This window comes from Dendronephthya gigantea, unplaced genomic scaffold (genome assembly GCF_004324835.1).
Source record: "Dendronephthya gigantea isolate DGI-Jeju-01 unplaced genomic scaffold, DenGig_1.0 000042F, whole genome shotgun sequence".
In the NCBI taxonomy this organism is placed as follows: domain Eukaryota; kingdom Metazoa; phylum Cnidaria; class Anthozoa; order Malacalcyonacea; family Nephtheidae; genus Dendronephthya; species Dendronephthya gigantea.
In genome coordinates this window covers 931,551-959,243 of record NW_021163052.1, presented here as the reverse complement: position 1 = coordinate 959,243, position 27,693 = coordinate 931,551, and the positions used below count along the sequence as shown (strand labels likewise).

General features: G+C 37.8%; 6 protein-coding genes across 6 annotated transcripts; 5 read left to right on the top strand and 1 right to left on the bottom strand.

Moving 5' to 3' along the window:
- The first annotated feature begins 16 nt into the window (after positions 1–16).
- Positions 17–6,453, top strand: LOC114526842 (protein ZGRF1-like). Its single transcript, XM_028548369.1, has 22 exons — positions 17–131; positions 301–345; positions 444–479; positions 628–687; positions 826–1,020; positions 1,410–2,603; positions 2,767–3,006; positions 3,143–3,281; positions 3,403–3,495; positions 3,607–3,645; positions 3,848–3,891; positions 4,083–4,130; positions 4,241–4,342; positions 4,471–4,536; positions 4,718–4,808; positions 4,952–5,066; positions 5,280–5,311; positions 5,403–5,517; positions 5,602–5,707; positions 5,951–5,995; positions 6,146–6,239; positions 6,365–6,453. Exons 1-22 carry the CDS (start codon positions 111–113, stop codon positions 6,451–6,453), a joined length of 3,009 nt encoding a protein of 1,002 aa, XP_028404170.1. The 5' UTR covers positions 17–110.
- A 105-nt stretch (positions 6,454–6,558) lies between these two features.
- LOC114526841 (protein ZGRF1-like) lies at positions 6,559–7,912 on the top strand. The gene is made up of 7 exons (XM_028548367.1): positions 6,559–6,660; positions 6,843–7,004; positions 7,095–7,143; positions 7,252–7,329; positions 7,526–7,587; positions 7,694–7,733; positions 7,814–7,912. Exons 1-7 carry the CDS (start codon positions 6,569–6,571, stop codon positions 7,910–7,912), a joined length of 582 nt encoding a protein of 193 aa, XP_028404168.1. The 5' UTR covers positions 6,559–6,568.
- A 63-nt stretch (positions 7,913–7,975) lies between these two features.
- On the top strand, positions 7,976–10,939 carry LOC114526840 (protein ZGRF1-like). The gene is made up of 12 exons (XM_028548366.1): positions 7,976–8,016; positions 8,125–8,162; positions 8,281–8,341; positions 8,562–8,648; positions 9,213–9,276; positions 9,366–9,426; positions 9,640–9,673; positions 9,763–9,857; positions 9,931–9,963; positions 10,053–10,129; positions 10,218–10,289; positions 10,386–10,939. Exons 1-12 carry the CDS (start codon positions 7,990–7,992, stop codon positions 10,937–10,939), a joined length of 1,203 nt encoding a protein of 400 aa, XP_028404167.1. The 5' UTR covers positions 7,976–7,989.
- Positions 10,940–11,900: 961 nt separating this feature from the next.
- On the top strand, positions 11,901–16,267 carry LOC114526899 (hypoxia-inducible factor 1-alpha inhibitor-like). The gene is made up of 8 exons (XM_028548433.1): positions 11,901–12,040; positions 12,604–12,709; positions 13,036–13,232; positions 13,785–14,054; positions 14,354–14,542; positions 14,915–15,147; positions 15,385–15,559; positions 15,741–16,267. Exons 2-8 carry the CDS (start codon positions 12,619–12,621, stop codon positions 15,786–15,788), a joined length of 1,203 nt encoding a protein of 400 aa, XP_028404234.1. The 5' UTR covers positions 11,901–12,040; positions 12,604–12,618; the 3' UTR covers positions 15,789–16,267.
- Positions 16,263–21,457, bottom strand: LOC114526900 (serum paraoxonase/arylesterase 2-like). The gene is made up of 7 exons (XM_028548435.1): positions 21,336–21,457; positions 20,093–20,157; positions 19,772–19,827; positions 18,769–19,096; positions 18,344–18,524; positions 18,101–18,182; positions 16,263–17,443 (listed from the first exon to the last, which is right to left on the bottom strand). Exons 1-7 carry the CDS (start codon positions 21,413–21,415, stop codon positions 17,126–17,128), a joined length of 1,110 nt encoding a protein of 369 aa, XP_028404236.1. The 5' UTR covers positions 21,416–21,457; the 3' UTR covers positions 16,263–17,125.
- On the top strand, positions 18,926–26,528 carry LOC114526898. Its single transcript, XM_028548432.1, has 2 exons — positions 18,926–19,008; positions 23,983–26,528. The coding sequence occupies exon 2, from the start codon at positions 24,146–24,148 to the stop codon at positions 26,012–26,014; it is 1,869 nt and encodes a 622-aa protein (XP_028404233.1). The 5' UTR covers positions 18,926–19,008; positions 23,983–24,145; the 3' UTR covers positions 26,015–26,528.
- Positions 26,529–27,693: the final 1,165 nt, after the last annotated feature.

Here is a 27,693-nt window from a genome sequence, read left to right as displayed (position 1 = left end):
TACAAGGTGTTGAGTATTACAATCTGATGTATAACTTCCTAATGTGTGTTTTATTTGCTTGGAAATTGGAGAATTTAGCAATTTAAATTGAGCCGATTTTCAAGTTTTAAATGAGTACGCGAAATTTTGAGGTAGGTTTGACGTTTGTTGAAAGTCTTTTAATAGTGCTTATGGTTTTATATTTAGTTTTCCTGGGGATTAGGTAAAATAAAAGCAAATTCATGTGTTGGTTATAATATCTGGTGTGACTGTGTTAATTTATATCATAACTGTACCTAATTTTGTACAAATATATTATAGGTTTTGTATACACATCAGAAATTAAAGAAAGCGAAAACTTGGCAGGTAACATGAATGGTTGGATAATTATATAGCTTAAGTTTCCTTGGAAGATTTCACTCATAATATTTAATGTAATTTCTGGCTTTATTTGTTTTTATAAGGATGGGTGTCTCAAGGTATCTTGCAGGGGTACAAAGGTATGCAGTGGGGTTACCCTGAAAATCTTAAATTAAGCATAAAGAGCACAATGTACTAGTTAGACTATCATGCATTAGAGCTAGACTAAAATTGGTGGCCATTTGTATATTATTGTTCTGTACGTGTGTTAATTGTTATCAACTTCAGGCTGTCCTTTATGATGATCAAGATTGTTCCTTAGAGGTGTTTCATATTCATCCAAATAAGGTAGATGCAGTATTTCAAATTTTGAAAAAAAATTTTGGCCGTCCAATGTTATCTCATCTGGTTTAATCCTCTCCCAACCACTCGATCATTCCCCTTTCTTTTTCAATGATGCAATTCCCAGTATTTTGTTATATTAAGATATTTCCTGGAAGCGATGTAGAATGTGAACGTTACCTGATCAGCATCGTAGATGAAAAGATTGCTGATGATAAAGGTTCAAACTGTGGCACGGCCAGCCAAGACATTTCCTCCAAAAGGCACTTGGCATACCTCCCTTCAGCAAGAACTGATCATTCAGGGTCAACATGGCGGAAAAGAAAAAGAGATTTCAGAGTAAGATTTATTATTTCGCACAGCTCTTGTTAGGCTGTATTTAATTTAAACATGTTATGACTAGCCATGCAGAGTTCTCATGACCATATTAACTCTGATAAACAATTAAAGATTAGCATGAATATGTTAAAGCCGTAAGAAAGTTCTCCCCCCTGTCAAGAGTCAAGACTTCCCCCCTGTCAAGAGTTTCATAGAAGTATGTTACCGTAACTAAAATTTCATAAAGCTTTCAAAACAATATGAATCAGCTAAATAACTAATGCGAGTTTCTTGTCAGAATTTCATTCAAACAAGTACAATGTATGACCTTTTCATATACAATTAAACCCCACACTTGTTTGACGTGAAATTTTAGATTATCAAGCTTATGTTTTATTTACAATATCCAGGAAACATTGAGACCTAATCTCCCATCTCCAGATCAAGATTATGAACTTCCTGAAAATTTAAAACCTCGTTCCCCGCTGTGCTTCAAAAGACCTTCAACCAATGATGATTATGGCCTGTCAAAACCATCCACAATTTCAAGACTTTTACCAGCAAAAAGCGACAACCTACATTTAACTTCCACTGTCCTAGATGAAAACGATGCAGCAAGAATGAGTCTATTAGTCAGAACTTCCCGAGGGGAAACCAGTTTTCATCAACAGAGAAATGAAACTAGTTGTTTTCCACAGAGAAATTTTCAGGAGACAATGTCAGTTTTTGCTCAAGATATAGATTTGGAAAACACTCCTGGGGATTTCGAAGTGCTCGCTGCCCAAGTCAATGTTGATGAAGAAGATCTCATTTTGCAGAAGAGCAATCAAGTAACGATGCAAAACCCTTTTCCAGCTCCTAAGAGGAACAAATCGGAACTTTTGTCGTTATTTGGTGGAGCAAAGAACATGGTGATAGCCCGTGGCGAGAAACCAGGCCTCAGGTCCATTGAAGGAGACGAATTTCCACCCGAAAGTTATTCAACAGTAACCAAATGTAAGAGCGCTTCTGATGAGAGTATATCTCCTTCGACCAAAAGTCTTTTTTACCAGTCATTTGACATGTCTCTTGGTGATGAAGACGATTTTTTTGACAACTCTTTTCAATCATTATATAATCCTAAGTCAGAGAGTTTCATCCCTGGTGCCACATCAAAGCCGACTTCTTTATTTCCGCAGTCTAATGCATCTACAGGCAATGATAGTATTTGTGTGAAAAATTATAATTTTGACCTCGATGATGGACAGGCTGTGTTTAGCAGAAATTTTGACAGGAATTCGTCTCCGAGAACTAGCGATTTGGAAAACAAGAATCGAGGTTTACGCAAACCTGAAACAATCAAATCTGGTTTATGCTCCACGGGGGGTTACACAAGTTCCCCCAGTTCCGCATTTGACGAATGGTGTGTTCAGAATAACAACGATATTATGGATCTTCAAAATCATGACTTGGGGAATGATACTGCGCTATCAGATGATTTTGACGATGCTGAGATTTCTCTTTTCGACGGGTTTTCTGAGGGGCCACAGAGCTCTTTGTTTCCTTCAAATAATATGAGATTTCGAAAACAATGTTTTGGTAGTGAAAAGTTTGATCGTTCAAACGTAAGTAAGCTGTAACTTAAATTAATACCCGTTCAATGAATCAGCTGAACTCTTTTTAAGAGTTAAAAAATTACCAGGGCCTCCTGTCTTGTGAATCTATTATTAGTCGTGAACGAATTCTGGCATAGTGTACCCGCTTACAGTAATATTATCAATATTGTAGGCTGATGATCATTCAGACCAAAGCTCACTCAGAGAAAACGCTTTTGAGAAGGAAATAAACAATATTTCGGTTCAAAATCATTCACTCTCGAGAGTCTCAAGAAAGTACAATCATTTTACGCCACCTTTAATTTCATTATCCTCTGGTGATAAGAAGCATGTGTCATCAATCTCTACCTATCAAACAGATTTGAAAGCGCCAAGTTTCGACCGTGCTGTTCCTGAACCAAATTCTCGTCAAGTAAGTGTTGATCCTGGATCAATAAGAGATGATCCTTACTGGACCTTTTGGAGGAACAGTTTAGAACTGATAGAGCTATCCTGCATGACCAGTATATTGATTCCTAGTGCATACATTCTTATTCTATCATATTTAGCAATCTTTCTCTGGTGAACTCCACTTTCCCTCGAACATCGAAAGCTCAGACAGTGTCACGCCAACCCGTCAGATCACCATAACAACCAAATTTTCTTCAGCCATGGATTATAAATGTGTTTTGAAATCTGCTTTAAGAGGTGGGTATGTTCTAAGCCGTTTCAAGTGTCAAACAGACATGCAGTCGGGTTTTAAATCGGGTTTTACTCCCCCCCTCGGTCCTCCAGCCCCTGCTGACTACATCGTCCTTGTTTTCTCTAGAACACCTGAACATCATATTGTTTGGACTGGCTCAGAAGTATCATGGAATTCTAGGAAAAGCTGATATCGCTTCATCTGATGACACCGTGTCAGGTTGGGAACGGCTCTTACAAATTACAAGCTTTATTAATTTTGACAAGTAGAGATGATTTGAAACTGAACGAGGTCGTGGTGGTAATTGATGCTGGATTTTCTTTTTTTCAGATGAAAAAGAGAATGTCAAAGGACCTTCCTGTTCACATGGTATGTTCAGTATGTCCGTGGGTATTAGTGATCATCATAGTGCCGATTTTCCTGTGAGATTGAGAAGTAGCTATATTTCTACTTCATGTGATGACCATTATAAGTTTTACTTGTGCGTAAGGAAGAGTATATATTAAAAGTTAACCTTAATTAGCATGGGAGAGGTCGTTATGAAGGGGTCGTTATGATTGATCAATTTCAGGTCCAGGGAAGCTTCGTGCAGTCAAGAAGGACGGCCCAAATAAGGTATGTTTTTCAAGTATCGTTGCTAATTTACGGTGAAATGCAATGAATTATGCGCTTTTGATTGAAAAGGTCCAAACTTCCCCCAGAACTCTTCCTTTGGGGTTAGTTTTGACCCTTTTGACTTTACAGTTCAGTGATCTGTATAATATGTGCACCAGAATAACTTTGTGTTTTACCATTTTACCAATTAGGGTCGCCATTTCTATACTTGTCCTGCCTCGGGTTCAAATCAATGCAAGGTAACTCATTCACCTCTCACCTGGCTGGGATAAGCAAGACTGAACTGAAATTGGGCGGAAAGCTCTTGGCTAGACTGAATTGCAACTTTGTTTCTCAACTTTCTCTCCAGTTTTTCCTATGGGCTGATGAGAATCACGCGACTTCCACTAATGGAAACAAGAAAATTTCACTCACCTCAAGCGACAGCATAAGGACATTCTTCAAAAGCAAGGTGATACACAATAAAGCTCGACAACTTTTTGAAAGCTTTATGAAAGAGTTTGAATACGGCTATATTCTGATGTTTTCTACTAATTATGTTGAAGAGCTTGTTTTACAAATTTTTTTTTCTATTTTCAGGGTATTTATTTCTATCATAATTGCATTCTGGAAAGAAGGTCAAAACCCACAAAATATTATGGAAAGGTATATTTATTTTCAAAAGTATAATCTTCAATAGATTTTTCATTTAAGTGCTGTAGTAAGTTCGCCACATTTATGCTTTTAAGAGTAACGTTTGTTGAGTTGTTGCTGGAATTTTATATACTATAAACTAATGTTGTTCACTGTACTGATGTGTAGATATCTATTCATTCGATCTTTGCAGAAATACTCGAGAAAAGCTGCCGTTGTTAATGAAAAGAAGGCGATGTACATCACGCTAAAATATAGGGACAGTTCGTCTTTATATACTAAAGGTGAGTCGTATGTGCGGCCGTTTGAATGATGATAGCTTGAGTTTTGAGGTGGACTCAAGATCAGTAATTTAATGTTTTTAACGTGTTAATTTATAGTAAAAATATCAATTCTGGAAGTAAAATTTCATTGAATTTCTATGCAGATGATCTTTGGATCATTTCCAAAAACGTCAATTTTGATCCGAAAGCGACGTTCGTCGCAAAGAGCTCGTTTTATGGGCCATCTTCAAACGGTGATCTGGAAATTGAGCCTGTCAGGTCTGTATATGATCTGGACTGTGATGTATTAGTAGAACGTTGAACATTTTATGTTTCATATATTAACGGTTATGAGTTGTGACTGACTATGTAATGATCAGAAAACATTAAGTTTCATGAAAGTTTCTGGGGACGTTTTCGTAAGGAAGACGGTTTATGACTCACAGATCTATCTTGGTATTTTGATAACTTAGACTACCTTGATTTTTCTAGTGGTTATTCCACATCAAACTGGCGTTCCGGAGGTAAGTTCAGGGATTGTCTGTAGTAAAAAGAAGATTTCCTACGATCATATCTTCCAAATCAAGCTTTTCCTGATAAATTTCATTCATTCAGATACAGTTCATGCAATCTGGGCTTGTAATGCTGGAACGGAGTTATCATGCATACAAAATCTTGATGAACATGTGTCATTACAGCAGATGCCTCTTCTCCCATATATACTAAATGGGTAAGTCTAACCCTAAACCAAAGTACTCAATCTTGAATATACTACCATTGTCTTGCTTTACCTTATCTAAGATGTCTTCTACAGATCTCATCCTTCCTTCAACTCCCGTCGATCTGGTCCAGGCTTTTTTTCTGCGCCACTTTCTGGCAGAGTCGACAGAAACTCTCTGGGGATTCCCTGGCCAGTCATTGTGAGTACAAGCTTTAAACAACTCCTAAAATCAATCAGAGATTATCACACAAAGTGCTGTTGTTTTTTCCTCCCGATAAGCATCTACAAGAGCATGCATTTCAAAGTTAATCCCAAACAGATGAGAAAGTGTAAACGCGTTTTGAGCAGTTCATATTCAGGAGAATTGCTTGAACAAGTTACAAGCAATGGAAACAGGCATTCCACTGCTAAAATTAACAAATATACTGTTCATTTTTTACAGGAACAAGAAGTTAATGAAATCATCGCTCTGTACAAGCTAAACCCAGTGAATTTTTTAAAACATTTTTAGCATGTTCTAATATAACTGCCAGCCACAACGCTGGCTGTTTCCTAATGTTTGTTTTAAACTCAAAAGTGTGCTTTAACCTGTTCATAGTGGTTGATTTGGGGCAATCCGATTTCTCATCTTTTGTAGGATCAATCAACAGCCATTCGTTCTTGTGCGAAAATGTTTGTTTCCGAAAACGATAATGGCGGCAAGGAATGTCTTCCCATTACCCTGATACACGGTTATTAGTTGTTTATTTGTTTTCCCCACTCGAGTTAAAGCTTGAATGTCTAACCATCTCATTTCGAAACGACTTTCCTTAATGTCCATTTTGGCACTTTTATCGAAATATCGTCTTCTTTAAAGGTGTATTTGGAGCGGGAAAAAGTTTTCTTCTGGCTGTCGTTGTGTTGCTGATGGTAAAATTATTCGAGATGGCTGACGCTTCTGGGTAGGAGAGCATCGGCTTGACTGATAAAACAACTCTGTTTTTTAAAAACATCAGTAACATTCCTAAACCATGTCGACACATTTTCTACAATCCCTTCACAAGTATTTATCTTGCTTGCAATGCTGTTATTCTGTAGATCAAGTGGTCCTATCACTTGGAAAATTCTTATCTCCTCGACAACAAACGTGGCGGTTGATCGAATCCTTCTTGGGTGAGATTTAAATGTCATTCACTGAGAATGTTGGGTCTGCGCAGGGGGGTGCTGCTCTGTAGGAATATCTTTCACATATTTTTGAACCGAGCTTCCCCCCCCGGTTATAAATATAGCAAAGGCCGAAACACAAATTGTTTCTTAAATTCCTCAACACACGCTTAAAATGCCAACTTTTTTAGGCTTTTAGATCTCGGCTTTGATCAGTTTGTTCGTGTTGGTAGCGTGAGAAAGATCGCAAAGCCTGTGTTGCCATTCAGTATTCACAGCGTTGGAACAGAATCCCAGGAATTGAAGGAACTTCAAGGAATGTTGAAAACGGAATTGACGAGCTTAGAAAAAGCGTGAGCACGAATATTTTGGAAACTTGTTGAAATACACACTTCTTAGTGAACTCTTTGTAAACTGCCAATGATATTATTCCAATTCCTTAGGTTCGTTCGTAAGAGCATTGAGATGCATAAATTGGGAGAGAATAGAAAGGTATTTTCTGCTCAGATTTTTTGCTTTTTTTGTCCACATTTTTCCCATCTATCAAATTTTTGACAGTGATTTTGCATTGTTTTTCCTATATAATCTTGTACCATGTAGCGATTGGCTAACGTTCGTGTGGTTGGAGTCACGTGTGCAGCGTGCACTTTTGCATCGCTCGAAAGGCTGAAATTCCCGGTAGGCTAACGTAAAGTCATCTTTTCAGAGACAAAGATTGTGTAGTTAAGCCAAACAAAACTCGTATCGTTAGTTTTTCGATTATCAACTACATGGCTTCTAGATTTTGGCCAGAGATCATGCACCTTCCTGGCCCTGACGATGTTATGTTACTTTTTGTCTTTTTCCACGGAGGTGAAAACACTTTGTCTTGTAGGTTTTACTTCTGGATGAGTGCAGTCAAATGACCGAGCCAACGTCTTTGCTTCCAATAGCCAGGTAACTTCAAAACCCTCAGAGGTGATATCATATTGCGTAATAATCCGAAGTCGTTACACTAATTTGTGGCCAGAAATATCATTAATCAACTTCTCTCTTCTGTAAGATTTGGATGTAGGAAGCTCGTTCTCGTTGGCGATCCAAAGGTAAAGTAGCAGTTTTAAAGCGCTGATTTTTAAATCGCCAATTCGGCTGGAATATTGAATTAGGTTTCTCTGTTTTTTAGCAACTGAATCCAACAATCCAAGGCTCAGAACCATCACACGAATCTGGTTTGGAACAAACTCTTTTTGATAGGCTTATTAAAATGGTTGGTATTCCTTGATATCGATAGACAATCGGTAATTTATCCATATTCCTGTTTTCTGATGAAAAATTTAAACTGAAAATCTTTTGCAGGACATGAAACCAATCCTTTTACGTACCCAGGTATAGTAATGATGGCTTATAGCTGATGTAGGTAATAATGGTGATGAGTTATGTAGTATTTTGGTAATGGCGTTTGTTAACCGTCGTATATTTTCATTAACATTCCAGTATCGTTGTCATCCGTTGATCAGCTCGATATCAAACAGGTGCGGTGTTTATAGTCTCTAACTGTACTTTATATCTTGATATGTTACCTTCTCAGGACACGTGTATGCATGAAAATGTTGTGGTGTGATTCGTTTATTGTTTTGTTTTTGTTTTCAGATTATTCTATAACGACCAGTTGTTAGACGGTGTCAATGCCGAGGAACGGAAGCCTCTGGTTGTAAGTAACATTGGATACAACAGTATAGAGATTTTGCGTGTTCCTCTGATTCCTCTGATAAAAATTCTCTGGCAGTTGGAAATTGAGAATTCCCCGTTGTAGAGAAACTGAGGAATTCTCCGTTTTGAGTAAATTTAGGAATTCTCATGCAGATGTAGGGAATTTGAGGAATTTTTATTTATGTCAGAAAAATTTTCTGAAATTGATTCAATATTTCTAGGATTTCATCCCTACGCTGTGTTTCTACGATGTTGCGAATGGCAAAGAGGAGTGTTCCCAGGATGGAAGTTACTTCAATACTTCTGAAGTAATAATATATGCAACGCTTGTCTCTTGTTTGTCTTGTTGATTTGATCATGATTCATGCACTTCTCAGATCTATCATCTATGTATATTTCTCGACATAAAAGCAAGCCGAAATATAAACAATACACTTCCGGTTAGAATCAAGATTATGAGCTAAGAGACGTTTGCCCGTGTATCCAGAAAGGGCTAGTTATCAAAAAGATTCAGCAGCTGTCTGAAATATACAGGAAAACTTCTCGTTGTTTCGACCTACGTCAGGGTTATTACTAAGAAGGCCGTCGAAACGACGAGAAGATAAATTTTCTTGTGTATTTTGGTTAATTTTTGGACCTCATTAATTTTGATGTTTCAAGTAGCCGCCATGCCGTCTTCTAGTGATCTGTGAAAGCTTCCATCTGATTGTTCTGCCAGTTTAGTACTTGTAGTAGCAACAAATGTTTCAGAATATGTAACTATGCATATCGTAGGTAGTGTATAAGCGAGATATCTTGCATCGTACAAGCAAGTCATCTGATTCTCTCTTACTGAATAATATGCAAAATACCTCTCGAAATCTTTGATTTAGGCAAAATTTGTTGTCACTTTAATCAAATCACTTCTGGAATCGGAAATTGAGCCGAAACAAATAGGTAATCATTACTCTCATTGAAAATCCGTGTACAACAATTAACGGCACCTTGAATCGACTTAATTAATTTGAAACTTTGCATAACTTCAGGGGTTATTTCGCAGTACAAATCACAACTGACTGCCATCAACAATTCGTTGTCTGCAGACGGGTAAGTTAAGCATCTGGATAGACAAAGCATTTTGAGCATCAATAATAGCAATGAGCCGATGAATTACGATGATATATAAAAACCAGGCATTCGTATGATGTATGTTATTTAATTTATAAGCGACGTCTTCCCAATGCCATCTTAAACGATCTTCTATAACAGCTGAAATTATATAAATTTTGAATTTTGTTTTTTTTTATTATACATATACAGAGCGACATCTCAAAAAGAGTTGGCTGGCATACAGGTAAAATATCAGCACTTGCAAAACACAATGTTATTGCTTGGTTTGAATTTGCAAAACCTTAACGTCCAAACTCCATGCACTGAGTTTAGATATCGACTGTGGACGCGTTTCAAGGTGGTGAAAAAGATGTCATAATTCTCTCGTGTGTTAGGACAAAACACATAGGATTCATCGACTGTGAAAGGTAATTCAAGTGCTCCCTTCCTTTTGCATTTCCTCAATTCATCCTTTTCTTATATTTTTGCCTCTCTAAATAGACGAACGAACGTCGCTTTGACCAGAGCAAAAAGGTAGTTGCTATAAAAATGAATTCTTCGTAATTTTCGTACGCCTATGTGATGATGAAACAAATTAAAACCACAGCATTTCATTTCTCAAGACATCTTTGTATCGTTGGCCGTGGAAAAATGTTATCCTCCAATGCTCTGTGGAAGAAGATTCTCACGATTTGTCGAGGTTTGGTATATATTGTTAGGTTTTGGTTAAAAACAAGAGAAGCTCAATAGTTAAACTTCTGTTTTTTTTCAAAACCATTTCCTCATAGATTCCCCTTTGGGTTTACAATCGTCTGAATCCTACGTCAAGGAATGGAAAGAAAGACGCCCCAAGACTGATGGTACATTTACCAAATCTCTTCAATTATACCCGTGTTCTTTTTGTACGATAGCTATATATGGTCTATGTGATTAGAATTTTATCCTTTAAATTAAAGGTTCTTCCTCAGGGCCAAAGAAGAGACGGAATTCTAGGAAAGGTGGTGGGCCAGGTGGGATTAGGACCACGCCCAAATTATCCAACAGAACTCTCACTGGACAGACAGTCGATACTTGCAAGTCTGTTACAGCATCTGGTCAAACTAAAACGAAGAGACCAGCATCGATTGAGTTGAATGAAATATTTGAAAGCAATTCGAATGTGGCCTGTGGTGAAAATGATTGTGATGATATCGACTGGGGCCCTACAATAACAATCTCCGATAATGATCCGGTACCGGAAGCCTTTGATGACAATGACGATATAATCAACACTAATGAAGATGAATTTCTGAACTCAGATAACGACGTTAAGGAAATTGAAATTCTCAGTGATTCACGGCTTGACGTCGCTGATGATAACATCGGCGAATGCTGTGAAGGAAAGAAAGATTTGGGAAGGGAAGAAACCGCAGGGAAACAGGTTCATGATTTGGGGAAGAATTGTTGTTCTGAATACGTGTTTGACGATGATTTCTTGCTTGACAGTGAACTGTGCAATATGGAGTACTAGGAATCATGGATACGATATCTAACGGTTTTTCTGAGCGATCGAGGGTCTCGAAAAGAAAGCAGAAAGCCACTGACGTTTTTTATTTTGTTTCAAAATAGAATTCGGCGTTTCTATTGTATTGATTAGCATCAATGTGATTAAGAATGAGCGAGATTCACAGTCTTGCTTGCTGTGATGATGATCCATCATTTCGTCACAGGGAACAGTTAATTCTCTTTGTCCTTTTGACAGTATCTTCATTTAGGTCGAATAGATTGAGAGAAATTCAGTGTATTCCAACAGGAATCGCGTTTATATTATGTTGTATAAAAAGATGTTATATTAGATTATGTCAATGTTTTATAAAATGAAAAATTAACCTGTTAATCCGAATAATTGAAAATTCAACTTCAGAAATATGTACTATGGCTTCTCCTATATTTTTCCTAATCGTAATTGATCTTTTATACAATCTGGAGCAAAAGAAGAATTGGTCCCTAATATCTCAGGATTCTGTGGGTTCGCCCACCGGGAATATTGACAGGATGTTGTAGCAACGGTGAGACCTAATCCGAACCTTGTTTATACTTTATAGTCCTATGACTTCTAAACTGTTTTTCTCTGAAGCCTTTAAAATTTGGCATTTTTACACACACAATGGCCTTTTCTAATGTCATCTTGCTTAGGTCGAAAATTAGTCAAAAAAATGATATATTATGTCCCCCTACGCATGTATATTGATCTTCAAAAAGAGCAAAACGTAAGAAACGCCTACTTAATTATTTTTTAAGCACTTGTATAAACGATATCCTAATAAGCGACCTGTATTTTTTAATTAAATTTGACTTATTGAAACGTTAGCGATGACAGTCATGGCAGCTGCTCCCAAGATCACAATCGAACACAATGGAACGCGCTAGAATTTGTGGAGGCTGGATCATTTCCTTATATTTAATTTGATTGATCGTCATTTTAGACGCTGCTAAAAACATCTGACCAAAGACTCGTGATTCTCATTCTACTTCGTGAATACACTGACTCAAGGGCTTGTTTATTCCACATTGATCCATACTTGTTTGTCCCAGTTGTTGCCGGCACATTGAGTTTACTCCTTAATCAACGGTAAGTGGCTTTAATTTTGTTACAGAGTAAAATTACAGAACGCTGTGTCTTGAACATTGCATATAAATATAATAATCTATATACATTTTATAGAACGTTCGTTGATTTAAACCCTTTTGTGAAATTAAGGGTATATAGAAAGACTCTTGGAGTGTTATCGGGGATTTTTCAACAGAAAATGTCTGTTACAAGTTGAAATAAACAGTTCTGTACTGAAAGTAGACTATAAGCGTTACTTATAACAATAATAGCGGTAATCTGTTTCAAACCAGACTCATATAGAAACAGGATATCTTTGTAAAATATATTCATGATTTAGTATAGCGTATATTCTAGCAAGTTCAAAACGGCGAACTTGCATGCACAGAGTTTATACTTTAAACTTTGGTTGATAGGAAAGGCACTTTGAAGTTAAAGGCAAAATATAACGGCTATATTACCTATATAGTTATTCACAAAAGAACTAAAACATACAGTCATATCCCTTTTAGTCAATTTGTTCTGAAAAATAAACCTGTATAACCTCGTATATTTATTGTAATTTTTGTTTCCATTTTCCTCAGAATATTCTCAGAAGGATGTTTATTTTCAAATGTGCTCACGTTATTTTTGGCATGTTTTTCCTGGGCGTATCGGTTGGGGAGAACTGTGAAGGCTGGCTTCGTTACGGTAGATATGAAATATCTCAACTTATAGATCTGTTAGCGATATATAAGTTTTCTCTCAAATCTCGCTGAATATATTTATTATTTTGAAGTTGATCCATTTCCAAGATTGAAATGAATTTGTCAATAACATATATCTCCATTAGATTAATTCATAACTGTCAAATATGTATCTTGAAATCATTGCCATTGGCGTTGCATATCTTTCGGAGTTGCCTGAGTAAATAAGTTTAGGATGAATAACTCATGAATTAGGCATCGCGTTGCCCCATGCATGTCATATTAAAACTTCAAAAGTTAGATTATGATAACCGACCTACCTTTTTCTAGGTTATTTCTCTCATTTCACAAGTACACCATTCTCACCGTGCCCAGGAGCAAATTCTACCATCGTCAATCTTCATCAAATATCTTCTTTGCCAAGCGCTTCAAATCCGGTATTTCGCAGCTCGTTCCAGTTTCCTAGGGCGCCAATTATGAAGATGGATTGTCTCAATGAAGACCCAGTCACGTGGATGAAGCTGAAAGTAAGTCTTACGACGAAATGAATGAATTTGGATTATTCCATTCGAATTACTAAACCAACTTCATTCGCAACAGTTTTTTATTCATGCTGGATAGCTCTATCAGTTCTAAACTGTTCTTCCTAGAGGTCCAGTAAGGATCATCTCTTATTGATCCAATGTTACTACATGAGGAAACATAAACTAAACTAACTTTATTCATACTGGATAGCTCTATCAGTTCTAAACTGTTCTTCCTAGAGGCCTAGTAAGGATCATCTCTTATTGATCCAGTGTTACTACAGGAGGAAACTTAAACTAAACTAACTTTTTTATACGTGACCGCTCTTTATAATCCTAAAGGTCTTTTCACACGATCCAATTTTGTTGGATTCAACTCACTTCTGATGGATGTTTCATAGTCTGTTGTCTTGTAATGTATACGAGCAACAAATCCACTGAAGCCAATGCACTATTGCTTCATCAATAACCGACTATATTCCATACGTCAGAAGTGAATTGGATCGTGTGAATAGACCTTATATATCAATCTAATAATTCCTCCCTGTATTGTAGGAACCTGTCTTACTAAAACATTGCCAATTTTTTGAACGAGCTTTGAAGTGGAATCTTGAGTACCTTTCGAAGGAGTTAACAGATGAATACGCTGTGTCTCTATCAGATTCCAGGAAATTTCTGTACTATGACAGTACGGTTGACTATTCGAATTACGAGAAATCAGGATGGAAGCCGCCGTACAGAATTCAATATAACAGCTTTGAGGAGTTCTTGGAAATGGCCTCTGAGCTTTCACAAGCGGACAATGGAACGCATGCGTATTTCCAGGTAGGTTTACTGGCGAAAGCAGGAGCGATGCAGAGCGATTCCTGTTGATCTCACCGATGTATGTCTTGATTTATGTCATATTCAAATCGATTTTATAGGCCACACGTAGTCTAAAAATATTGCATTACATCAACAGCAATTACAACAGGAAGAGATTGTCTTCAGAACTGAATATTATCGCATCAATAAGTACTATAATTTTATTGGCTTTAATAAAGAACAGCTTTATGCAGTAATAAACATTGTGCTATAGTTTATTTGGGTCTTTTTACATCTTGTTTATTCTTCTACAATGCTAGACTCTGCTCCTAAACGAGGAACAAAATACATCAGTTCAAAGCGATCTGAATAATTTCGACTATAGCTGGCTTCTTCACGTTGCATTTGAGCTGGGTTGGAGCACGAATGTTCTTAACATGTTGTTTGTTGGTATGCCCGACGTAGTAACACCGTTACATTACGATATCATGGAGAACGTCTTTATACAGGTATTTATTTGCTACCCAGGTATTTGCTACCCAGGTATTTACTACCCAGGTATTTACTACCCAGGTATTTGCTACCTTGTGGAAAAGGTTTTAAAGGGACCATTGATCTCCACGTCTCTCGACACCAGATTAGTTAGCTACATGCAGCAGTTGTGTATTTGATATATATTTATACCATTTCGCCTTTAAACTTGGTAATTTAACTAATTTTAATATGCTCTTTCTGGATATATACTTTTCTTCTCCATAACAATGAGCTTGTCTAACCATACAAATTATCAATTGTCGATGAAAACTGCTACGCCTGGAAATTCATCTTTTTCCCCTGTTTTTCAACTGAAACCAGTTTTCTAAGCAGCCATCTTTTTTCAGCTACAAGGCAGAAAACGGTTCATTCTGTTCAGTCCGGATCAATACACGAATCTTTACCCTCATCCGATTGGCCATCCCCACGATCGTCAATCCCAGGTGGATTTAGACACGCCAGATTACGAAAGATTTCCCAAGTTTCGCAATGTTCAATCCATCGAGGCAATCCTGGAACCTGGAGACGTGTTGTATGTTCCCACGAACTGGTGGCATCATGTCGAGTCGAATAAGAACGAGTATGTGTTAGCCACTGAGATGAATATAACTGGAACGCTGCCTTTCCGATGTAGATTCATTGTTTGAAAGGAAACTAAAAAAATCTCAAGTCACCTAGTTCTTATATACAGCCTTGCAGAAAGTTAAGAAAGCCAGGCAATTCTGATTTCTGACCGAGAATGAATTAGCATTCACACCAGTCTACGCTTTACCGAGAATCAATTGGCATTCATATTGTTTTGTGTTCATATTTATAGCTTCACTGTGTCTCTGAATTTCTGGTTCGAGGATCATCTATCAGAGAGGATCACCTCAAAGATTGCAGCCAGCGCTGCATCCGGTACCCAGTCAACACTGACACCAACAGAAAATATGGCTTTCAGAAGACACATCGAGACCATCGTTTATAACATGACGAGGAGCCCAGAGAAGGTAGACATATTGCAAGTAATTGTTTTCACTGAGTATAAGGAAGTTGGACAAGACAATTTTCGTTTGTCCCTCCATTGTTTTGACAGGTGAAAATTCACCCTAGACGTCTTTGTCCTACTTGAGCCGATCTCTTCCCTTCCATGCCAGCATGAACTCTATAATATTCCGATTGCCCTTTTAGGTGAAAGAAATACTCGAAGATATTTTACATGGCAGATTTGGGAGTTAACATTACCGTATCCTATGATATTATATTCTCTTTTCCTCTCCCATTCGTCCTCATTCTGTACCTAATAATCTCCGCAACATTCCTAATACCTCCCTTGCCACCACTATCCCCTCATACCACCTCTATGATAGCATCTTTCCCATACCTTACTCCTACACTATCCTTACAACCCCCTCCCCTCAAACCAATATGTGCAAAACTGCATCCATCGTAACTGTCTCCCGGAAAGCCTAATAACTTTTCACCGTCTCTAATTTACCATCACGGCTACAAAATGAAGTAGTTACCAAAATATGGTTAGGAATAACATTTGGGAAATTTGACCAAAGGGTGTTTAATAAAAAGTTGAAACCTTTTGGTATATTAAGGTTCATTTCACTTATCTATCCAAGCAACGTTTATGGTATTACCCCTCTGGGATTTTCATTGTACGCGTGTTTTCAAGGCAGCCAATCACAGCCGTTTCTTTACATCAGCCTAGCCAATCAGATCTCATGCGAATTTGACAGCAAAGCATGGCATGCATTGCATTTGTGCATGGCAAAAGTTCGAGGAAGAAGGCAAAGGAAATTGTAATACAATAATACAATTGTACATTTTATTAATAAAATGGCTTGTTTGAACATCGATTTACATGCTACTTATCGACATGGGGTGTGCAGTTTACGTTTGGTGAGTAATTTAATGCCTTTACCGTTTAAATTGCATTCGAGTAAACAAGTTGCTTGCCTCGTGTTAATAATTTGTGAAAGTTTATTCCGTTATATTCTCGCTTTTGTATTTATATTTGATCAATAATTTTTTGCTGTCTATTTGATGTTGCTTTGATGTGCCCGTTCTCAAATAATTATCGGTCCGATGCATAGTAGAAACGTATTTAAAGTAGGTTCTTTTCAGCTGTTAGCTACGTTTAGTACAGAGCTTTGACAATAGTGTAGTTCGTGCTGATGGATGTTGACGCGTCTGCTATGTGCAAGTATATTTGCCGACACTTCTGCAGTTTATAACACAAGACAAACTATTCTTTTCTTGCAAATGTATGTCTTGATGTATGGTTGACTCCAGTCATAGATTTCAGTATTAGTTATTACATGTATTGCCAAGGCATTTAATAGTAGGCATTAGTAGCCATTACGGTCCTGTTTGTAGACAGGACACACGCATGGAGGGAGGTTTTTTGTCATTTGAAACGTTCAATTTCACCTAAACGCTCGCCTCTCGTGTAAACAGAGCCTTGCTTAAGACATATTTAAAACAAACTACGCGAAGTCTCGCAAAAGTTGATTTACTAGTCGTATAAGATTGACAGCAAATATATGGCGTGTTTTTAAATCCACCTAAACAACAAGTACTTCGCAGTACATCATGTTACTTAAGGGATTACCAACTAGCAGTTTCTCACGGTAGGACACCGCAGTCGAAACACATTTGAATTCTCCCTCCCCGCTATTTGAAAACACTTCACGTATGTCATCGACTTTGAAAGGAACTCTGTCATTCTCCTGCTTGCTAAGTTTCACTTGCAGCACAGCACCTGGACACGGTTTGGTATAGTTCGAAGCGAACTCGGTTACTCCATAGTTGCTTAATCCAATCCAAAGATCTCCATTATCATCAAAATTGATATTATCTGGCGCCAGCCCCAAATGAACACGCTACAGAGAGAATGGAAATCAACTTCCTGTCACAAACTGCTTGTTTACATTTCAAACTTCTATACTTTTAAAAATACGACGCGCTCTCTTACGACGCACGTCTAAATATCTAAAATTTGTTAGGTTCGCTATGCTTTAAATAATTGGACACATGCGAAATTTGCACCAGAGTACCCTTATATTGTTAAAAGCTGAACAAGCCTCACAGACGCAATTTACTTTTTGAGGATGTTGTTCCTGGTCGCATGGATCCAGAGTCATGCGCAGCTCTTGTGTTTTCAACATATTTTCGTCCCATGAGTCCTCGATCCTCTGGCGAGGAAACGGAGCCTCTGGGATGATCCAAACTGGAAGCAACAAATCCTGGTTAATACGAACTGCGCATGTGTAATAAGCATTTGATACTTTTCGAAACAAGCTTGCGAACATTGAACGTGATATTTGTGATGTTTTGTTTTTAAAACGTTGTTAGTCATAATAAGTCATTGCCATTGGATGTTCCATACGGCGTCAACGACCAATCAGAATTATTTCGAGTATCCCAGATGTTTCGTTCCCTCGCAAGGGGATCGCGGGCTCAGGGAACCAGATAATGTTTTCAAGAGAGGACAAATAAAGGTAAACAAGCGATAAATGAGATTCTGGTATTGTGCCTACCTGCAGCTCTATCAAATCATTCTCGTCTGTACGTTTAAAAACAACAACCTCGGCTTCAAAGGAAAGCGCCACAAAAACGTATCTATAAAATATCAATAATCAAAAAATACTAGACATCATGGGTAGATAGTTGCTTTGGAGAGCAATTTTAAGGTAATCTTTCAAATTCTGCTGAAAGCCTGATTAGGAGATTGGCGGGAAATTTCCCGCCCCAAATAACAGAGTTCGATGATTTAAGCTCACCTTCCACTTGCATCTATATTGATTCCGTTCGGAAAAATAAAGCGATCTGCAACAAACGTGGCTCCTGTGCCGTCGTGGAAAACAACATTTCCCAACTTAAGCGGATATAGTGCTTCCACGTATCCCAACCAAACATTGCCCTCAAAGTAACGATCGTTTGTTGTATAAAAACTGTCTGGCCCTAGGCAACAGAGAGGGAAAACGGCTCGTTCGGTGAATGATCAGTGAATTTATATTACTGATTCATCTAGGTGACCCAGGATATGTGTGTCCAGTTTCGTATATTGCAGTCAGTGACGCTCGCTCGCAAGCTTGAGCTTACAACACCTACATACACTCAAGCATGCGTGTTGGCGCCACTGACTGCAATATATGAAACTGGAGAAACATACCCCTGGGCAACCTAGGATCATATCCACACATACCTACAGCCACGACGTCATTCGGAGAATATATCTTTTCATCAACAACGGTTTTCCTATGTTTCAGCACCATGTTCTCTTGGTCAAACTGGAAAACCTCAATACTATGTTTCCCCAAGGCATGGTTTACAACGAAGAGGCTGATTTCTTCAGTTTTTGGATCAACGTACAAGTCAATTCCGTGAGGAATGAGTGTCGAGTCGTCAAAGTTCTCGTAGGATAAAGGGGTTGGTTTCTCGTCAGGTTTGTTGAGATCAAAAGCATAGAGCATCCCTTTACTCTGCATCATTTTCGGGTCAAAATGATCAGGGTTTTTTAAGTCTTTATATCCCTGAAAAATTTGAACAGTGAACTACTTACTGGTGTTCCGTTATTTGTTGCTTTTGGGCGAATTTTTGATCCAATGGACACAATTGTCCTTCTTCAACCCTACGACTGCTTATTAGTGCAACATTCATGTTCTGGGTTATATGGTCTGTTTTTTATTCATAATCGAATTCCGATTATGCTTGATGCCTCCAATCAGAATGCACTACCCAAGTTTGGGTTGTGGGACATAAAATATTGCACTAATTGTCTGTTTTTTATTCATAATCGAATTCCGATTATGCTTGATGGCAGCCAATCAGAACGCACTACCCAAGTTTGGGTAGTGGGACATAAAATCTTGCACTAATTACGTCTGCGCGCAGATTACCCCATTTGCAGGATTTTTTAATTTCACCTATTGGGAAAAAGTTCTTGTCAGGGGTGAAGGGTGAAGAAGAAGAGGGGTGAATGATTAAAAATTTGTGAAAGGCTGCATGTGAACCAGCGTTGAGAGTTGACAAATTCACTAAAAAGTCCTGTTTATCATAGCAGCGAGGTTGATTTGACTAACACAACTCTCACTGGTCTATTGCGCTCGTGATTGGCTAATCTTATTGACTTCTCGCATTTGATTGGTTCATGTTCCGTGAAACGTAACGCGGGTAGTGGAAGTAAAATTGAAGTACGACAAACTTACTGATGAAATAACAGCGAGTCCATTTGGTAGCACATCAATATCTTCTGAACCATTAACTGCGAAATGAATAAACTTCAAGGCTCAATTCCGAGATGAAAATCGACCATTCTCTTATATGGAAAGCAAATTCTGCGTGTTGCAGCCATTCAACCCCCCCCTTTTTTTATTCAGATCAATTATCGAATTCTTCAAAAACTAAGAGAAAAAAAGGAGGGCGTTGCAAATAGCTACGACGCAACCAGCTCTGAACGTGCTTTAAACAGTTACCAAGCCAGGCTTAGCCAGCCAGCATATTTAAATTCAAATAAGATTAATTATTACCATGAATTATCTTGCACGGCCCAGGATTGTGGTTGAACACTGGTACACCAAATCCCATCATACGCCTGAAAATTAAAATAAATCTATAGGATTTTTTAAAGGCAATCGTTGGGATTATTGGCTTTATCAGCCGTTGCACATCGAGTGAAGTGGGGGAGGTGGGGGTATAGAGGTGGAGGGTGGAGAGGGGCGTAAGCAACTGTAATAGACCTTTCTTATAGTGAAGTCAAATGCGGACAGTATGATGCTACATGAAATTTGATTGGCTGTACAAAACTATCGAGCCAATCAAACTTCGTGTAACATCAGACTTTCCGCGTTTGACGTCATTATGAAAAAGGTGGCCCTGATTCCTCGGCGCTTTTTCTTGGCATAACGCGGGAAATTTCGCCTGTTTCTTTTGAATTGCGACCACTTGAACGAATTACTTATTACTCTATTGCTCACAATTCAAAAGAAGCTGGCGAAATATTTCACGTTTGGCTTGAAAATTTCGCCCGTGCAATGAAGGCTTTAGCTCCTGTTCACACGATTTAATTTTAGTCGGATCCATTTCACTTCTGAACGATGGAATGCAGTTTGTTATTGATACAACAGTACTGCATTGGCTTTAGTTAATTTACTGCCCCATATACATTACAAATCAACACACTATAAAACATCCTTCAGAAAGTGAGTCTGAAATGAGCCATAACGTACAGTATATTGTCAGCTTTGGCTGAAAAGCGAATGACAAAATTTGATTCGCAAGACATGATGAAAGCAAAGAGCTGTATAATTATCGCATGGTTGACTTTCCAGCAAGTCCCATTGATGATTGATGATGTGCCGTCTTTGGACTTTGTAACCATTATGACCGCGAGGCTTGCAGCATAAATTCTTCAAGTTATATTCTTCATATGTAAACAGTCGACGAAATTCGTTTTAGCATGGTTAATAGTGTCATAGTGATAAGAACTATGGAATTGTCCTGGCAAGGCGGCAAATCGCTGACTGTTGCTGACTGACATTGAAATTGCTACATATATTGTATGGATTGTATTAAACAATGTGTGTGTTGATATTTCCCCACCATTCAAACGGGAATGCATGGGTAGGTAATATTAGTAAGATTCATTGGCACGCTTCCAGCGTCCTTCAGATAAAAATTTCCATATCCAAGGATCAGAATGTGGACTAAAAATCGCCTATACACCACAACAACTCGTATGTCAACTTAGGGTGTCTCACAGACTTGACTTACAGTTTACTATTTAGGACAATAACACGCACCAACAACCAAGCGAAGAATCCAATCAGCAAAGCTTGTTTTATATACCCCATATTCCACGTTCTTTAAAATTAACACGATCAGCAAAGCCAGAATATACAGTACCACAGAGTCCACCTTTGAACTTAGAAGGCTAGGAGGTATATTATTATTATTATTGTAAAAACCGGTTGTCATCAATGTCCGTAATTAAATACTCATTTATAAGCCATAAAAGACTTAATATTCCAACCAATCAGCGTCTTTGCTGGAGTTTCGGCGTCTATAAAAACTGCTAATGAGGGCCCATTGCGGATTGGAAAAAATATTTTGAGCTTTAGTGAATATGTTTAGAAGCTATAGTGAAATATATTATATAGTAATCTTGGAAAAACGTGGTCTTGTCCTGGTGGAAATTTTTGAGAGGGTTTAAATCTTGGATCAGTAACAAATGTGAGGTATCTGGGCACTTTGGGCAAGAGCAACAACGCATTTTTCCCGGAGTTACGAATATCTTGTCGAGACATTTTTTTCTTGCGCAAACATTCCCCGCTTCTTCCACGCCTTCATTGTTTTTCATGCAATGACGTGTCGGTTCGTGTAGGTAGTCTACAAGTAAGGGTAGAGCACTCATGCAGCATCAAAGTAGCCAGTCCTCGGCTCTAAGTTTACTGATTAGAATAATATATTTTGTAATAAAAGCATTCCCATCGTACGTTGCGATATTATGACGGAAGGGAATTCCCCACACCATTCTGATATATTTCAATGCGCTATACGGCTTATACGTATGGTTTGGAGCTCTTTGCTTTGGATAATTCCTTATTTGCTTGTACAGATTGTGTAAAAAATCGTATTGATCGTGCGGGTAAGTGCACACTCCGATATATGCATTTTAACTCCAGTAAATTCGGGCAAGCAATGCAAATTTTGACCTATTGTCTCACGACTCATTGATCCCCTTGATTGTTATGAAATTTCTTTGCCCAGTGTTTATCATAAAATCGTTTTATAATCGTTTTTAAAATCGATTCTGTTTGCATATGCATTTAGTGATAAGAGCTTTAAAGCTTTTCTTTACATTCGTAAGTGATGTTTTGTCTTAAGACGTCTTCAGACTAAGTGGAATTGAATGTGGAATAAAAACAATTTCCAATAACATATATTTCATTGGATATCAAGCATCTGAAGACAGAAATTTAATGTCTCTTTCAAGAAGCATGGCAAAAGCCAAAACTACTGAATACTAGCAACTGCGCTAGTAGTTTGCACAGGATTGAAGATTTAATATAACTATATAAGCGCGAATTCCAAAGGCAAAGTGTAAGACAAAGCGAATGTATCATACCGTTTATTTACATTCTTGAACGATTTAACTTCTATACTTTTTAAAGTACGATGTGCTTCTGAATTTCGCGATCGAACATTTAGGTTCGCAAGGCATCTAAATGCGAATATGAACTGTATTGTTTATGTTCAGAAGCTCTATATTGAAGACTGGCACGTGCGCCGGAGTTAACGCCAGAACAGGCGTCTTGTTTCTCTTAATAAAATATGCTCAAATTTTTGGCAAGGTGTTTAGCAAGATTTGTTTTCAATAAGATAAATTAGTAGAGTAATTGGAAAAATAGGAACGTATTGGGTTAAAACAAATGTGAAATTAAAAGGTTGGATAAGATAAAGAAATATGTAGAAGTCTTTATTCATGAAAATCTGGTTTGTATAGCTAGGTCAATAATAGGTGGCTCCTAGCTTGCCAATCAGTATTCAAAGTTACAAATATAGGGGGAGGGGGCAAAAGGAGCAAATTCCCCTGGGGGCTGGGTCCCCCTAAAATACTGCAGGATTATAATTGAAATATTGTTGAAGATATAAGTACATAGACCTAGTTCTAAAAAATATATAAGTTTTGGCCTTTGGGGTTTTATACTTGAAATTAATGCATTATATAGTTAATATTGTGTATAGTTAAAATCAAAGCAAAGGGTATAGTATCTGCTTCACCCTAAATATCACTGAATTTATTAAGAATTGGTGGTGACCTCAAACCTTTCCTAAAGAAGCTTTATCACCCAAAAGGAATTTGCGAATGCTATATACCTAGGTTTCAGGCCCTATTTTATCATCACAGTGGTACAAAATTGCATTAACCATAAAATTTAACTGATAGCATTTCAAAATAAACTCTAAAGAAACACAAACAAGCAATGATATTAGAAGATACAATAATATTTTTCTACATTTGTACAATTGTACTGAATATTGAAGGCTGCAGTGAGTAGTTCGAAGACGAAGATTCCAAATGTTCTATGTTGGACTTTAGTTTACACCACTGTTGACTAATTTCATGTAGCTATTCTATTTATTGTTAGTATAAATGCATGCCTAAAATGTGCTTTAACAGTTATCCTCAAGCAATATTAGGTATAGTTTTCAAGAATGCACAACATTTATCTCATACTGTCTCTTGTTTTTTCAACTAGCAGCTCTACAACAACTTATATCCTATGAAAATCTAGCGTGAAGATTTTTACGCGTTATTTCACTGCTTTTAACCGTATTAATATCTTGCTCCCATACTGTACATATAATTGGAACTGAATCAAAATAAGTGATGAAGATTGTTTTTGTTACTTAATAGATTTTCCTCTGTTTTTCAAAGTCAAAGAGCGTTGCCAGCAGGAGCTCACAAACATGATATGAATGGAAATATTTGTAAACTAATCCAGTCCTGAATTCAAAGTTCGCAGCAACGTAATTATAAAACGTTTGACTGACGATGTAGCGACAACAATGCCACTGGAATGGATCACGTCATTCATTCATATCCTCTAAACGGCAGAGTCAGAGAGAAGATAAAAAAGGACGTTGCTATTGCAGTCTGTGCTTTGTCAAATAGCAATGGCGGAACAGTGGAAATACGTGTTGAAGAAACGGAAGGTAACTTGGTTTCCACCACGACACTCGCCTCCTTGACTCGAACGCTAGAACAGTCATTAATATCCCGGTTTGGAGCTCATATAACCAACTCAGTTGACTTTGATGAGGTCAAACATGAAAAAAATATTTTAATCACAGTCACTAAAGGCCCATTACTCGTCGCATTTAAATGCAATCTTTATCGTCCCACTCGAAAACAAGTTGAGCTCATTCGCAATATCCCGGATTCGCTGGAATTAATAAACACAAGATGTGTTGAACCAGTCGAACTTGGCTCGCACCAGAAGACATTCCTTAAAGGTCAAGACTGTGGTTTCGTAGAAAATGAGGTTATTCAATTCAAGCTCCTGAAATCAGATTCATCAAAGCGCGTCACACTCGCAGATCGTATGATTGGTAAAAGTAACAAATTCAGTTGTTACGTATCAGCGTTCGCTAACCACAGAGGTGGTCACATTTACTATGGTATTAATGACGATGGCATTATCCATGGAGAGAAAACAGAAAAAAATTCTGAAATTCTGAAGAAAGTTGAAAAAGCCATCCAGAAGATGATCTGGCCTGACGTGATTGGTCAACCAAAACGAGGAGAGCACTGGGAAATTTTCTTTCAACCAGTGCTGGGCGAGAAGTCCAACCTTATCCCATCAACGTTTGTGATCGTGATCTTTATCGCTCGTTGTTGTGGTGGAGTGTTCACAGAGGAACCAGAAAGCTATGAAATGGTGGAGGGAAAAGTTAAAAGAATGTCGTTCACAACAATGAATGAGGAACTACAACAATCTATTGGTCTATACAAGAGAAAGCCAGTAATTCCTTCCGCAATTAAACGTATTTCATTAAGCCCAGCAGCAGAAAAACGTTGCATTGAGGTTAATGAAGTTTTAACCGAGGACATAAATAACGTGAAATGGAAATCTTTTGCACAATCGGCCAAGCGTTTTGAACATCAAAAATATCCGGGGAAACTTGAAGTAAAGTTAATGGTATTTTTGAGGAAGTTGATGGCAACATATCGACAAGGCAACGAAGCGTCTAACTTGTTTACTGAATACCGAGGATGTTTCTCGCGAGCAGGGGAACCTTTTGAAAGTTTTTTTCGATTCTCGGAAAAAGTAGTGGCGCGCGTGTCTGGCAAAGCTGCGAGTGAATCTCGGGATATCTCAACTGACGCTTTAGCCATCGCGGAAATGATGGAGCACGGGCTTCTTACTGCTGCTGCTCTTTTGATTGCGGCTTTGGTGTATGATAGTCGAAACGACAAAGGACCTTCGCCGGTGGAACTCTGTCTCATGGCAATGGAACACCTGAAGTATGTTGAAGAAGCTACAGTGGCACGACCAGACATGATTCATACTGCACATATCTTGTTAGCAGCATATTATCTGGGATATAATATGTCAGGAAAGATGATCAAAGAACACATCGATAAAGAGAGCCTTCAAAAAGCCAAAACAAGTATCATGACAGTAAATGAATCAGATTGTGATGGAAATCGACTTATGCCATACAGGGAAATTTGGTTAACATTGGCACAAGCAATACTTTACAAAAGGCGTGCACAACTCCAACCTGAAAAGCAAACGAAATTCCTCAGCGATGCGTTTAAGTTGGCAAAGAAAGCTGAGAATCTCGCTAAAGATTCTGGTCTGAAGGAAATGGTTTGCTGGGCTCAGACTGCAATTGCTTCTTGTACTGAGGCATTATTACGTACAAATTTTCTGAAAACATAATCACCGACGATAGAGTTACTCTACTACTGAAAGAGTTAAAACAAAGTATAATGGCCCTAAAGTATATATCATAGGCGCCTCAAATTTTATACAATCAATTTTATTCATATAATAATCGTTTCATTGCTGGCCAAAGCTGGTAGATGTTTGGCCCGTTTCAGACGTCGAACTTTTCATGTGCCGAATCAAATGCAAATGAACTTAAACAAACACTTTAGCTCATTTAGCTCATTAACATAAGCTAGGTTCAGCCTGGGCTCAGCACATAAAAAGTTCGACGGCCGAAACGGGCCTTACTGTATTTGTAGATCCAATCTAGCACAACGTTCTTGTAGTTCTAAGGTTGCATGGCAACTCTCAACAATATGTGATTTAAATATAAGTATGCAATAATGAAAACTTTATTAATCAATTTTTAGGTTATATGCATGCAATTGTAAATCTTAAGATACTGAATACCGGCTACTTCAATCAATGAATGACTATATATACTTATGATAATACACACAATATCCAACAGTAAGTATACACTGTAAAAACAGATGGGTAAAAATACCCATGCCTTTTTACAGGTCGTAAACAATTTGAATTGGTTATTTTAAACATTTAAAGAATTGCTTGGTCAGATGTGGCCAATAAATGAGAATGTAAATGAGAATATTGTGAGATTTTTTATATATCAGTAAATTTAATAGATTATTTCATTTTAAGTTATTATTTTTATTTCGGCGTTTTGCATGTTTCATTTCGATGCTGACGTATGCATTGGTTTGGATATTTAAATTTGGTATATAGTATTAACTCGTATTTTTAAATGGTTGAAATCTGAAAGGTCACTTTCATCCATTATTTTGGGTTAAAATTGCCAATTTAAATGGGTTGTCTCAGATGCATCCAAACAAACCCTTTTTGTTTTTTTGACCCAAAAAGTATGGTTTAAAACAACTATTGCTAATGGGTCATCAATGGGTCATTTTGACCCATTTTATTATTTGATTAAAACGAGCCATTTTTAAGCGGGTTGTGTCAGACGTATTTAAACGACCCGTTTTTTGGGTCATTTTGACCCAGCTTTTACAGTGTATAAAATTTAGGTGAAAACTACAGAAGTTCAGGATTGGGCGGCTCTTTATTCCGGTACCAAAATATGCAGTATGTTGTTCAAATTGCGATCGTCATCATTCATTTGATCGGGCCAAAATTCATGGTGGTTTTTTCAAGGCCAAGTTCTTTAAGCATTTCTACGGATGTAAAACATTCTTAATAATGGAAAGTTGGAAACTTAATTGAATAGTATCGGAGTACACCGACAGGAGCAACCGCACATTTCTAGAACAAAAATCGATTAGTGTGAAACGTCTTTTTTCCCTGGTCTGGGGATATTTTGTCGGGACATTTTTTCTTGCGCGAAACATCCCCGCCCCTTTCCCGCCTTCCAGCGCGTTTTTCGTGTGATGACGTGTCTGTAGTCTACACTACAAACGATCCCCCAGCGTCATTTTTCAGCAAACTAAAGTAGCCAGTCCTCCAATTCTGGATTAACTGATTAGCAAAATGCATCTTTAGCTGTTGAACAGCGATAAAAAGTCCACACGATTCCAGTCGTACGTGATATTGTTACAATATTGGATTAAACCAGAATGACGTCGTTTTCTCGATTGGGGGATCGCAGGGAATTC

Excerpts from the sequence above, each read along its gene's own strand:
- LOC114526842 (XM_028548369.1), top strand. The coding sequence starts at position 111 with ATGAGTACGCGAAATTTTGAG. Across the intron at positions 132-300 it reads TGAGTACGCGAAATTTTGAG|GTTTTGTATACACATCAGAA; the intron begins GTAGGTTTGACG and ends AATATATTATAG. Across the intron at positions 3,646-3,847 it reads AGGACCTTCCTGTTCACATG|GTCCAGGGAAGCTTCGTGCA; the intron begins GTATGTTCAGTA and ends GATCAATTTCAG.
- LOC114526841 (XM_028548367.1), top strand. The coding sequence starts at position 6,569 with ATGCTGTTATTCTGTAGATCAAGTGGTCCTATCACTTGGAAAATTCTT. Across the intron at positions 7,588-7,693 it reads TCTTTGCTTCCAATAGCCAG|ATTTGGATGTAGGAAGCTCG; the intron begins GTAACTTCAAAA and ends CTCTTCTGTAAG. Across the intron at positions 7,734-7,813 it reads TTCTCGTTGGCGATCCAAAG|CAACTGAATCCAACAATCCA; the intron begins GTAAAGTAGCAG and ends TCTGTTTTTTAG.
- LOC114526840 (XM_028548366.1), top strand. The coding sequence starts at position 7,990 with ATGAAACCAATCCTTTTACGTACCCAG. Across the intron at positions 8,017-8,124 it reads CAATCCTTTTACGTACCCAG|TATCGTTGTCATCCGTTGAT; the intron begins GTATAGTAATGA and ends TTAACATTCCAG. Across the intron at positions 9,277-9,365 it reads AATTGAGCCGAAACAAATAG|GGGTTATTTCGCAGTACAAA; the intron begins GTAATCATTACT and ends GCATAACTTCAG.
- LOC114526899 (XM_028548433.1), top strand. The coding sequence starts at position 12,619 with ATGTTTATTTTCAAATGTGCTCACGTTATTTTTGGCATGTTTTTCCTG. Across the intron at positions 14,543-14,914 it reads TGGAGAACGTCTTTATACAG|CTACAAGGCAGAAAACGGTT; the intron begins GTATTTATTTGC and ends ATCTTTTTTCAG. Across the intron at positions 15,148-15,384 it reads GTCGAGTCGAATAAGAACGA|CTTCACTGTGTCTCTGAATT; the intron begins GTATGTGTTAGC and ends TCATATTTATAG.
- LOC114526900 (XM_028548435.1), bottom strand. The coding sequence starts at position 21,415 with ATGGGGTATATAAAACAAGCTTTGCTGATTGGATTCTTCGCTTGGTTG. Across the intron at positions 19,097-19,771 it reads GACTCGCTGTTATTTCATCA|GGATATAAAGACTTAAAAAA; the intron begins GTAAGTTTGTCG and ends CAAATTTTTCAG. Across the intron at positions 17,444-18,100 it reads ATGATTTGATAGAGCTGCAG|CGTGTTCATTTGGGGCTGGC; the intron begins GTAGGCACAATA and ends TTCTCTCTGTAG.
- LOC114526898 (XM_028548432.1), top strand. The coding sequence starts at position 24,146 with ATGGATCACGTCATTCATTCATATCCTCTAAACGGCAGAGTCAGAGAG.